At 39.3% G+C, this 13118-nt stretch overlaps 1 protein-coding gene across 1 annotated transcript in view; it reads left to right on the plus strand.

Annotated features, from left to right (window-relative positions):
• Nucleotides 1-13118, plus strand: part of HDAC9 (histone deacetylase 9) — a 553634-nt gene that overhangs the window by 287666 nt on the left and 252850 nt on the right. Inside the window, exons 10-11 of the mRNA XM_042472073.1 lie at nucleotides 428-638; nucleotides 1299-1516. Coding sequence (XP_042328007.1) covers nucleotides 428-638; nucleotides 1299-1516 — 429 coding nt within the window. The remainder of the gene's footprint in view (nucleotides 1-427; nucleotides 639-1298; nucleotides 1517-13118) is intronic.

The raw sequence follows: 13118 nt of genomic DNA on the forward strand, positions 1-13118 counted from the left end.
CCCACCCATCTCTTAAAGGGAAAGTGTTTGCCTCATGTTTTCAATTTCTCATTCCTCTTCATCACTGGGAAATGCTTTTACCTAAGTTGATTTGTCCAGACCCATTTGTCCATCTGAGAGAAAGGTAACTGAGTAAGGAGAATACAAAGGTGGTGGATAGCATTGATTGTTAAGGAACCCACTGCCACCTGCAATTTATGCATTGTAAATAATTCCCTGGCACATATGGGCATACCACATAAGAAAAAACATACTGCATCAACCAAAGTGTTGTACTTCTTTGATGTACCCTGCAGAACTAAGTTGCCAGATCCAGATCTCCATTGAATTCCAACCTCATTTTGTGATGCAGAAATATTGAAGTAATTTATTCTTTGGGAAGATTTTGTTTGTTTGTTTTAAATATCACTTTCATTTCTAAATGCAGGCATCATCACCATTCAGAGAAAAACAGAAATGTGAGACCCAGGCAGTCAGGCAAGGAGTGATCTTGCCTGGACAGTACAGAGGCAGCATGTCTTCACCTTCAGCCCCTCAGCCTGTCGTCCTGGAGGGAAAGCCAAATAGCAGTCATCAGGCTCTTCTCCAGCATTTGTTATTGAAGGAACAAATGAGGCAGCAAAAGCTTCTGACTACAGGTAAAGATCACTTAGTTTAGAGCACAGATGTAATCCTTTTGAAATTTCATTCTCAAAAGGAGCAGCAAGGAATTTTAGCAATTGTCTTCCTGCTGTGAAACAAACAGTCTTTGAAAAGTGAGCAGTTTTTGAAGACTGTTCACAGTTTGAGCTCTGTTCAAAATTGGATCTTTTCACAGAAAACAGCATTTTCTATGCAGTTAAGAACATTTTCTGAGCAGAGAATAATACTGTAATTCTAATTATCAGTATTATTTTCTGTGCAGAAAATGCTATTTTTGAAGAAAATATTAAACAGGCAAATTTTGTGCAGAATAAGTTCCAGTCTGCAACAATTGTCATTGGTGCTAGATTCTCATCAGGATTTTCCAACTCTTGCAAAATACATTTTGGGCCATTTTTCAAATATTCATTCCGTTCCTACTTCAGAGTAATATCCTTCACTTACACTGATGTGCAGCTCCTGAATGCTACAGATACCTAGGAAGGTACTTTATTCTATAACGCTCAGAGATGCTCACATTGGAATTCTTAGTCTTCTCCTTCAATACACATATGTCTTCCTGGTGTCCCCATCCCACCCCACAAATACAATATCATAATAACACCCGTAGTAGTAATGTCTTCATAATTGACAAGTGGCATGCCATTGGCTTTCAGGTGCAGTCCCTCTTCATCCTCAGTCACCACTAGCAACAAAAGAAAGAGTCTCACCCAGTCTAAGAGTTCCACATAAATTGCCTCGACATCGCCCATTAAACCGAACCCAGTCAGCTCCACTACCACAGAGTACCTTGGCTCAACTAGTCATTCAGCAACAGCATCAACAGTTTCTGGAGAAGCAGAAACAGTATCAACAGCAGATCCACATGAACAAAGTAAGTATAAGTATAATCCCTTACTTTGTATGCAGCAAATCTATCTGTATCTATTATTTGCATTTTGTGTGTGTGTGCGGGGTGGAGGAAGAAATAAACCTAAAGATTTATATATCAATTCACTTTGCAGTAAGGTATGCTTTAAAAAAAACATTTCATTCAAAAATATGATTGCTACATTGTCTGCCAGAGACATTCCATAACTATCTTGCCTCAAATTGCAAACATATTTTTCATTATGAAGGCATTGAATATCCCAATTCAGACTACCATATCATGGCTTGATGAACTGAGATATGTCTAAAGCTTTCCCCATATACACAGACCTTTCTTTTATCCTTTCACAGCAATCATGAATGCAATCTCCAAATATAGTTTTCCAGTTCACCTGAACCTGTAGTTATCTACCTTGGAACAAACTATAACCTTCAAACAACTTCAGACCATAGCTTAAAATCTTAGTTTGCTCAGAGTTCCAAAGATGGTAACAATATTCTGCAGTTTAGTTGAAATGAGAAACTTGTGGTTAATTGGAGATTTTCACATTGCACTCAGACATGTCAGGAAGAAAGGAGGGCAGGAGAAGGAAGAAAGCAGGCAGGCAGACAGGCACTTGTGCATGAATATGAGGACCATTCATATCTTCTTTCTGAATGTGAAAACAATTTTAATTTTTGATAGTTGCTGCCTGATATCTTAAATTTAATTAAACCCATTCTAAATAAATCAGTTCTAAAATATTAGAACTATGGCACCATTTTGTTTGTAGATACATGTTGATTGTAACTATTAGAGCTGAGCTTACCCTATGTATTTCATTATACTTGTACAATATGATAAACCATTGTAATATTTGAAGCAGCGATGTCCTCACAGAATAAGATTATTGTTCTCCAGATTTTATGCACCATTTTTGTGATTTCTGCACCTACAGAGTTCATTCTCATGTTGTTTAAGTAACTAATAAGACTCCTCTCAACAGTCCTATAAAACTGTTTTTCTCTCTTTTTGGTTGTGTGTGTAATCTACAATCACGATGACAAATAAAAAAGTATTCATAGGTGAAAACATTTTACTAGAGAACCGTTCCCCCATGGGGTACTTATTCTTTGAAATCTCTTAAGAATTCCCAGCCAAATTAGAAACACAACTTTGAGTTTAAGTTCATCGTTTGTACAGTGCTTTGGTTATTAAATCTCATCTTAATTAGGAAAAATGAAGACTAGAGAACTTCAAAGTTAAAAGCTGATCCTTCCATGTTAACCCCTCTCAACTTGGGTGTTTTGATTACTCAACTTGGACTCTACTTGGCTTTTCATTTACTATGTGTTCCATATGTTTAATCAAGATGGCATAGGTACATCTTGGAGCTTCCAGGTTTTCAAAATATTTCACCTTCCTGAAATTGTCTGAACAAAAGAAACCCTTTATTACTGATTGAGACAGGATTTCTGTGATTTTTTCCACAGTGGTATCCAGAATAAATATTGATTAGCTACCTTCCAGGTTTTTCTGAAATGAGAGTAAGCCAACTTAGCATCTTGCATTTTTCTTAAATGTCCATGCATATTATTTCCATGTATATTATTTCTGCCACTAATCCGAATGTGGCCCACACATTATTGGTCTTCCAAGCTGCCAACAATATCCCTTTATTTTTGAAGTTCCTGATTGACAGATTTGTTTTGCCCCTGGTGTGTTGTCATACATAGCTGCTAGGCTGCATCTGATTGTTGATCTTGGAAACCTATTTTGCAAGGCTAGATGATTAGGTCACTATGATTATTTTATTTTGCACAGGAAAATAACAGGTATGTGTTAATAAACAATATGGATCCTAGTTTATTTGTATCAGGCTGTTAAGAAATGACAGAGTGGGGCATTCCTAGGTGCAGATGCAGAGGTGCCACTTACTAAGGGTGAGCAAGTGTCACAGGTCCAGGAGGCCAGGAGGCCAGTTTACTGTCCCTGAGACCCACTGAAATGGGGTACATGAATTGATAAAAAGAAAACAAACATGAAAATGAAACTTGAAGTGGCTAAAAGGTCCCTTCTGGTTTGGAAAAAAAGCACTGCAATTTGAACAGTGCCATATTATTGTCCACCATGAGTTCATAACACTCTTTGGAGAGAACTTCTATTCTGATTCTTTATTGCATAAATTCTTCCTAGGGTGAATAATAAGAAACTGCTCAGTATCAAGTTTTTAGCTTTGGTTGTAATTAGATGAGGAGTCTGACCAAACATGCTTTACAGAAACTTGGCTGGCAGGTGATAGAAGCCTGACAATGGACTCAGGAACTCCCAGCAGGGTACCATGTTAGTACTGTGTTAGTGAGCATGTGAGGGAAAGTGGATGGGGGAGCAGAATAGTTGTAGTCCACAAAGACCATCTTAATCTGACCAGATTTCCTATTGATAGTTCAGGCTGAACCCCTGATCCTGAAGACCATGGATAGACTGAGTATTCTATTAGTGTACCCTCCACCCCACTGCCTATCAGACTTCCTGGCTAAGCTCACAGAGTTGGTATAGGAGTCGCCCAGACTTTTAATCTTGGGTGACTTCCACATCCCATTTGAGATCAGTCTGTCAAGTGTAGTCTGGGAGTTCATGACATTCTTATAAACATGGGCCCATCCCAACAGGCTTCAGGGCCCACATATTCAGCTGGTCACATCTTTGATACTGTTTTCAGCTCAAAACATACAGACCTGTGGGCAGAGGTGACTAAAACTTGTGAGTTGACATGAACAGATCATTTTCTAGTCAGAGTTAATATCATGGTTGTTGTCAGCCCCTGCAGTAGTGGTGAACCTATTAAGATGGTCTGCCCTTGAAGCCTGATGGTTCCTTTATGATTCCAGAAAGCCTAAAAAGCTTTTATGGCTGGTACCACTTATGATCCCATTGAAGCCCTGGTCAAATAGATGGAATGAAGACCTGACTAGGGCTGGTGACATGATCACTACTCAACGTCCTCTCTGACCAATTTCTACTTGGACCTCCAGTTTTTGAGATGGGAAGGATGATGACTGAGTGCAGATGACAGAAAACTCAACATATCCAATAAGAGATCATATAGAGAACATCTTTGCTCCAATAAGGTGGCAATATATGCAGTGAAGAAAGCCTTCTTCTTTTTTATTGCATCTGCAAATTCACATCCAGCCAAAGTAGGGTGGTGAGATGTGTAACTCAGAGAGCTTCTCCCAAATCCAATTCTATAGCCTTCAACACTTTGCTATGATGTTTTTAAGGATCACTTCACAGATAAAATCTCTTGGATAAGAGCTTACTTAAGATGCTGTCATTATAGTTTAAGTTGACAATGGGGCGTTGAGTGACTATGTGTAGGATTACACTGGGTCAGTTTTAGTAGGTGAGTGTCCCTGATAAGGACAAGCTGTTAGGATGAGTAAAGAAGACACCTTGTCATCCCAATCCCTGTCCTTCTTGGCTGATTGTCCAGGGACAAGATGAATTTAGATCTGTTACAATATAATATTAACACTTGTCTCAGGGAGGAATGTTTTCCATCTTCTATAAAAGAAGGAATGGTGAGACACTTCTTAAAAAGCCCTCTCTAGACCCCTTGGACTTTAACACCTATAGAACATTATTAAATCTTCCTTTTCTGGGCCAGGTGATCAAGAGGGCTATTACAGGCAGTCTTGGATGGTAACACTTCCTAGACCCATTTCAAAGCAGCTTCAAAGCAGGATATGAAGTTGAGACCACTATGATCCCCTTAGTGGGTGATATGCACCTGAGCATTGACATGGAAAGAGTGTCCCTGCTGGTGCTTTTGAACCGCTCAGCATCATTTGATATCATTGACCATAGTATCCTTCTAGAATACCAAACAGATTTGGAGATTAGCAGCACTGTACTTTAATGCTTCTGTTCCTATCTCTCAGGCATCAGCTCCATCCACCACCCAAATCCGTCTACTCAAGACATTGCCTGTATTTAAATACTTTAAACTTACGTTGTGTCTGTTCTACTGCTACTATTTCTATTTCTTTTTTTGTGTTTAATTTTTCTTTACTTTTACATTTTGTGCAACGTTTTGGTCTCACATATCTTTAGCTATGCCTCTATGTGGAAATTGGTTAGAACACCTAATAAAGTTATTTGGGGAAAAGGAATAAAATGGATGAAACAAAGTATTTAAAAGGAAAAAATGTTACATTAGCACAGGAAGACCCTGCAGCTTATTTAAAAAGTGAATTGCCATGCCAATGGAATCTGGAGGGGTCACGGTTCTCAAACACAAACATGGGTATGATCCCAGTGCTGAATATTGTTCATCCCTTTTCTATGCCAGTTTCCCTGGAAACCAATGTGCCCACAGAGCTAGTATAGTAAATTATCCTCCTGCATTCATTGGGAAAGGAACAAGAAAAATTGCCCTACCTCCCACCTTGTCCTAACAGGAGGCCTAAAAATGGATTTGGTAGTTGCAGAACCAGCAGATCCTCCTCAAGTGTAGGTAGGATTATTTCAGCAGTGACTTGCCCAAATACATGCTATGTATCTCACTGGGTGCAGATCTATGCAATACAAACCTTAATCCCAAATGTCATGGTTCAGTGTTGGAAGGCCCCAGAGTAATACTCCTAATTTTTGTAATTAGCATTGCTCTGCTCCCAAATGAAGTCAGATCATGGGGTTGTTTTGAACAGTGTTTCCCTCCTATTTGCCTCTCTGCACAATGAGAATGACAAAATCACGATTTGCTTTTTAGAATTGTATTTATTTTATATTTTTAAGCCGTGGATGGTTGAATCTGCCGATGAAGAATTTGTGGATATGGAGAGATGGCTGTATTTTATTTTGAATTCTAAATTGACAAACTTTAAAACAGATGAACAAACACCTTAACATACATAGTGAGGAAAGATGAGGTAGAAGCATCAAAAACTAAGGCTAACTTCCATTTTATATAAGGGACACCATTTTACTACCCCATTATATATAATGGGACTTGAGCATTCAGTGATTTAGGTATACATAGGGTGGTCCTGGAACCAAACCACAGGGGATACCAAGGGCCCACTGTATAATACATTAGTAAAGATTATAATTAGGTTTAAGATACCAAAATATTCAAAAGCTTGGGGAAGTTAATGTCTCTTTGCCTAGTGGCATATGGTGAATTTTTTTGTGAGGGAATTCCATAAACAGGTGCCACAATCTTTCATTTCTGAATGTCCTATCTCAGATAGCAAGGGCATCTGAAAAAGGCAATGATTGAACTGGGAAATCTCCAAGTCTGAACAGCTACCTGTGAAATGAAGTAATGACCATGTGGCTTGATAGGAAACCACTTAAAAGGAAGAGTGGATTAACACCCATATCATTTACTTCCTTGGTGGCAAGGTAACTTTTGAATTGGCCTTCAGTCATCATCTATAAACTGTGAATAATAGTAGACATAAAAACTAACTACTGTTGCCAACTTTCAAAAGAAAGCTAATGCACAAACAAGAATGGAAAGTTCTTTGTGGCATGCCTGACAAAAATGATTCATTTGTATGAAACAATTCTTCTGTGATGTCATATAAAAGCCATATGAACGCTTTGGAAAACTTCATCTCTGGATCTATAAGAACTCTGTAAGAACACCTCCAGAGCTTTTAATCTTGCAAGATTATATGAATCAATCACATTCTTTCCTTTGATAAAGTTAATAAATTCCAGCTATAAGCCTACACATGACTGGAATGATAGCGGCAAAAGCCAGCATAGGCCAAAGGTAAAAATGTTTTTTCTAGATGGTTTCTACTATAAGAAGAAAGAAACAATCAACTGGACCAAGACGTTTTCATGATTTCCTTGTAGTAAGAGAAGATCCCCCATGGTTTCTTCTGTCATTTGTCAAAGATCATGTTTTTGATGTGGGAAACAGTATACCTTCTCATTGGACTCTGAGGCCTATACCTATGGGATGCAATATGCTGACCTTCTCAAATCATTTTAACTGAAATGCAAATTTTGACATCTCATCCAGAAATCAGTGGAGAGTCTTGCCCTTGTTTTTGAAAAATGAATGTGTGGAAACCTGAACTAGGCTTCCCATTTAAAGATACTTTGTTGTTGCCAGATTTAATATACTTCTTTCTAGGTGACAGCTTGTTTCCTTGTAGAATCCTTTGATCACATTTTTAGAACTCCATTCTGCCCAATAAAAGGGATAGGATGTCTGGCAACTCCAGTTAAGCTAATTGTCATAGGTACAAAAAAGACTGACTCTACCACAGAACTTTTACTTTTTTCACTCCTGTTAACTGTCTGTGCAAATATCTTAAAAGATGCAATTTCTAGTCACACCATGTAAACAAGGTTATTGGTCTTCATCTGAAAACATTAAGAACATAAGAAGAGCTATAAGGGATAGACCAAATGTCTATGTAATTGAGGATTCAATTCCCACAGATGGCTATGAGAAGTAACCACATTGCTTTTAAAGTTCCCTAAAAATGGTATTGAGGTATGTACACACATAAATAGCCTAGTCATCAATCCATTTATTCCACAACAATCACTAGCTTCACTTGGCCAGACTGCATGATTTGAGAACAAGATCTTGATTCTTCTAATGTATTTGCAAGTTTTGTCCTCCAAAGTATATTATCACTACAAGGCCCAATAAAACAAACAATGAGTATTATAATTTTGACATTGTATTATTGTTAAATATTTGTTGTGTTAAAAAAGTCTGATAATAAACATATCTTTAAAAACTACTTTTGACAATACTGTACTGTTTGGTTTTTTGTGAGTTTTTCAGGCTATGTGGCCATGTTCTAGAAGATTTTCTTTCTGACGTTTTGCCAGCATCTGTGCCTGGTATCTTCAGAAAGTGCTTGCCTGGAAAAAGTGGGTATATATATATACTGTGTGAGCCTGGGAATGCAGGAGTGATTTGCATGTGTATTGTTCTGTGCTGATGGCAGTCCTCAGGCTGGGAGGTTAATGCAAAAGAGGATTATTGTCTGCTGTACTGTTTGTTTTACTTTGAATTATTTTAGGCTAGCTTTTAAGGAAAACTACCTCCAGGAAGACAATAATAGTAATAAAACAACCACTGCAATGGTATAGCAATTAAAAAAAAGAATTAAAAACAAAAGAATTGGCAATTAAACAACAAAATACATTACATAAACATAAACATTACAGTTAAGTGTTCAGAACAACAACAACAACAACAACTTTTTAAAGAAAACTATGCTAAAAGGGTGGGTCTTCAGAGTTTTCCTAAAGCTCTGTGGTGCCAATATTGGAAGCTCATTCCGCCACATATACCAAGCAACTACCAAGAATGTCCTTTCTTTTGAACACACCAACCTAGTTGCCCTTGGCAATGGAGAAGAGAGAAGAATCTCTGCTTATGATGACCTTCAAATGCCAGTTGCTTGATATGAGTGGCCCAAACCATTTAAGACTTTTACATCCACAATTTTAATCAGTTTTGGAAACACACTAATTTTGGAGCTACATCAGTGTCACATGGATTGATCACTCAGCCATCAGCAAAACTGGCCAGCTGCATTCTGTGCCGATGGAATTTCCAAACTATCTTAAGGCAGTCTCATGGTCACCTTAAAACAGTCTATCTTGGACGCAACTCAATCATAAATAACTGAGGCTTGCTTAACCCTCTCCTGATACGGTCGCAGGTGGCATACCAGCCTACAGTGTGAATAAGTCCTCCTGAACATACCTAGCCCAGTTAAGGCCAGGTTCAAGAATATTTCCAAATACCACACTTTAAGCATTAGCCAACATGTATTTCTCCATAATGTAATGTCTCCACCTTATCTGGATTAAGGCTCAACTTGCTCAGCCTTATGCATTCCAAACCACCTTCAGATACTTAGATTAAAACCTAACTTGTTTGTGAATTCCAAGCCACCTTGAGATGCTGGCTCAAGAGCTATACAGGCTCCATATGATTATTATGTAGAAATATTTAGTATCATTGTGCCACTTCGGTTGAAGCTTCTAAATGACTTTCAGATCTCACTGTGATATTAAATTCTTAGAGGAGAAGATAGAAACCTGTGGCATCTCACAGACCAGTGTCTATGAAGTGCAACAGACATTCCCCAGTGCAACCTTGAAAAGCAATTGTTTTGGTTGTTGTATGACTTCAAATTGATGCTAATGGCAACTGTCCTAGGGTTTGGGGGAGCAGGGTAGGCAAGATTTATTCAGGGTTGGTTTGCCATTGCTTTCCTCTTAGGCTGAAATAGTGCAACTCGCTCAGGATCACTCAGTGGGTTTCCATGGCTCGGGGGGGGGGGGGGTTGAACCCTGGTCTCCCAGAGTCCTAGTCCTAGTCCAGTATTTTTCTGTTAATAGAGAAAAATTGTCTGAAAGGATTTTGCAGAAATTGAACAGGGAGAATGGGGATAGGTCTTTTCATTGGCTGGGCAAGAAGCTTCTTACTACCACAAGTGGTTAAATCTGTGGATAGATTTGTGTGTAATATGGTTTTAGATACACTGAGTAATATAAATTGTGTCTCTTAGGAATTTTTGTCATGCTTTTTGGATTAGTTTTCAGTCAGTGTATAGTCAGGCTTATCTCTGCCCAGTCCTTTTATGCTGCTCCTCTTAGCAGGGACTCTCCAAATGCTTTGTTCTTTGAATGTCTCTGCAGCCATTTGATTTAAACGGTCTCAGGAAATTATGGATTTTATGAAAGCTTACACTTTGAAAGAAATGCATGAAAAGAGTTGCTGTACAGCTTGTGTTCTGTGGCCACTTTATTTACTTACCATGTTTTTATGTTGAGAGAACCAGGTACTGTTGCCTTTTGAAGTCCCCTCTTGGTTAGACTAATTTCTCAAAATACTTCCTGTGCTGCTGCCACTATTTACTTTGGCTTCTGCATATACCTTACAGTTTAATTTCCTGAAAACAAAAGAAATGAAATGGTTTAAGTTCAGCTTACTGGCAACTGTTCATTAAGTAGTTTTCCCAGTTTGAATAATTTTCATATAACTAGTTTTAAGAACAGTTGTTACAGTTTAGATGTAATTGTTTGAAACATCTTTACAGAATCAAAATTAAAGTACTTTCTTTCTTAATGGTGGATGAGGACCCATTCATTTGGTTTTTGAACAGTGCTTCATATATTTTAACTGTTTGTATAAGTAAGAAATTCTCTTAATTGCTTGATTTAGAATAACTGTTAAAGACTCTTTTCAAAAGAAGAGGGCGAATTAGCTTCTAATTTAAGTGTTAAAATTTTATGGACACAGTTTTGAGACAGTTAAAACATTTTAAAGTTGTGTTAATGCCAAAGGTGCATGGAGTTAGGCATACATGAAACTCTCCACCATTACAACCTACGCTATTTTAACTTGTTTTCTTTTTTTACTCTGTTTGCAACATGCCTTATCATTGTCATTAAAACTGGTGATTAATTATAACATAAAATTAGTGTAGACATTTTTGAATAAAAATTAGCATGAGGGCCACCTCAGTTTTTTGTTTGTTTCTATTTGTTTGTTTGTTTTGGTAAAATATATCCAGATTTTTCTGATAAAAATATTTTGCAAGTTGGATGTGGACATTGCATTTATGTCAAGCCAATTCAAAGTGTTTTGTCAGTCTGTGTGGGTTAAGACTTTGTCACTGTTCTCCTCCAATAATTTTTGTTCTGTCATAACTTTGTCTCATGGAAATAATCTGGCATTTCCCCAAATTCATTTTTAAAATATGTTGAATTAACCCAGTATGAATACTGATATTGTGCCTAAACATGTGTTATTAATTGATAAATAAAATGGTGGGTAGAAAAGATCAATTCCTAAAGATATGGGAGTGGAAACATTTGGACAAAATACACATTTTAACCCTATAAACTGTTCTCCCTGAGAGAGAACTGTATCACTGTTGCATTCCCCCCACTCTCTTTTTGTAGCTGTGATGCAATAATTGTGAATATGTGAGCTCCTTTTGTATACACTCCCCAGAGCTTAGACACAGTCTCACACACACACACACACAAAATCAGTCAACAATAATAAACCAAGTATCCACAGGTATCCAAATAAACCATTTCTCCATTTAAGTGCTATCTTTCACCCCACTGTCATCTTGTTTCGGCCCCAGATAGCAATTTTAGGAAAGTGACCATCTAATACAGTCCTGCACAACATATAGCCCATGGGCTGCATGCAGCCCGCCAAAGCATTCCCAGTGACCTGCATGCCCAAGCTCACCTCCAAGCCTCCTCCACAGCCCGGCTTCCTCCCAAGGAGATAGCTGGGCTGGAGAGGTGGAGGACAGTCATAAATTTGCCTGTCCTCCTCCTCTCCAATCCAGCTGTGGAGGAGGCCTGGGGGCATTCGTTTGCCTGTTCTCCTCCTCCCCAGCCCAGCCATTGCCTCAGGACCAAGCTGGGCAGTGGAGCAGTGGCGTCAGGCTGGATTTCCCCACCCATCCACCCAGCAAGACTGCTGCACCTCAATGCCCTCCAAGTCCTGTGAGGCTGCCACCACAGAGGTCTTGGAGGTCACCACCTTGCCCTCACCATGCCCTCTGAGTCCCAGGGACTCAGAAGGCACCATTCACCCTCCCATGCCATTCACCCCCCATGCCCTCTGAGTCTGAGGCAGCTGCGGCACAGGACTTCTTGCACACCTCCACACACACACCAACCTATCTGTGGCCTGAAGAAGTCAACTGATTATAATTTTGACCCCTGCCTACTGCTACGTTGTATAAGTCTGCTGTAGTACAATGGGGGAGGGACTGCAGGAAGATGTTCAGCTAACAGCTTTGGTGTTCAGTGGCATTTCTAGGGATTGTGGGGCTGCAGACCACACTGGGTGACACGTCAGAGGGGGGGGGGTCACCTGACACATTTGTGGCAAGGAATAGTCTTCCAGTGTGTACTACTGTGCTTTTTCATGGGTAGACTGGGACTTTTGGAAATAGAAAGATCTGGGAAGGGTCTGGTCCACCCACCCAGAGGCAACAAGGAGGCCAGCCAGGATGTTGTCCGCATGCCATGGTGCCTCCTGGAGGGCACTCATGTTGCCAAATGGTGCCTGGACCCCTTAAGAAGTTGCAGACAAGGAAAGTAAACCAGAACAGCCTGGGATACAAATGGTCCTTTCAGTTGTCCTAGGCCTCCTCCTCCATGTCAGCAGCAAGGAGGCCAGCCTGTTCCTTCCACAATGGCCTGCTATTCTAACAGGACCATTGGGCTGGCTGATGGGGGGATGTGTCAAGCAGGCTGGGGGTGACATAAGTTACCACACTAGGTGACGTCAACCCAAGTGACACCACTGTTGATGTTTATACTTTTGAAATACACATAGAAAGGAAATGGTATTTTCTAACCAAATGGCAAAAATACGCTTGTGCATTTCACATGAAATTTAAAACATGTCCTTTTTTAATAATGTGTACTGTGAGAAAAAATTAAGTGACAGTCACCTTGTTACATTGGAATGCTCTTGCTGCCTACATAACATCTGGCAGGGGTGGCTATTTGACCTGTTGCTTCTGGGACAGCAAATCCATTCCTCTTGCACATGTTCCAGCTGCTGGAACCTATTTCTGAAAAAGGTTTGACA

Source organism: Sceloporus undulatus, chromosome 6, assembly GCF_019175285.1.
Source record: "Sceloporus undulatus isolate JIND9_A2432 ecotype Alabama chromosome 6, SceUnd_v1.1, whole genome shotgun sequence".
NCBI classification, from domain to species: Eukaryota; Metazoa; Chordata; class Lepidosauria; order Squamata; family Phrynosomatidae; genus Sceloporus; species Sceloporus undulatus.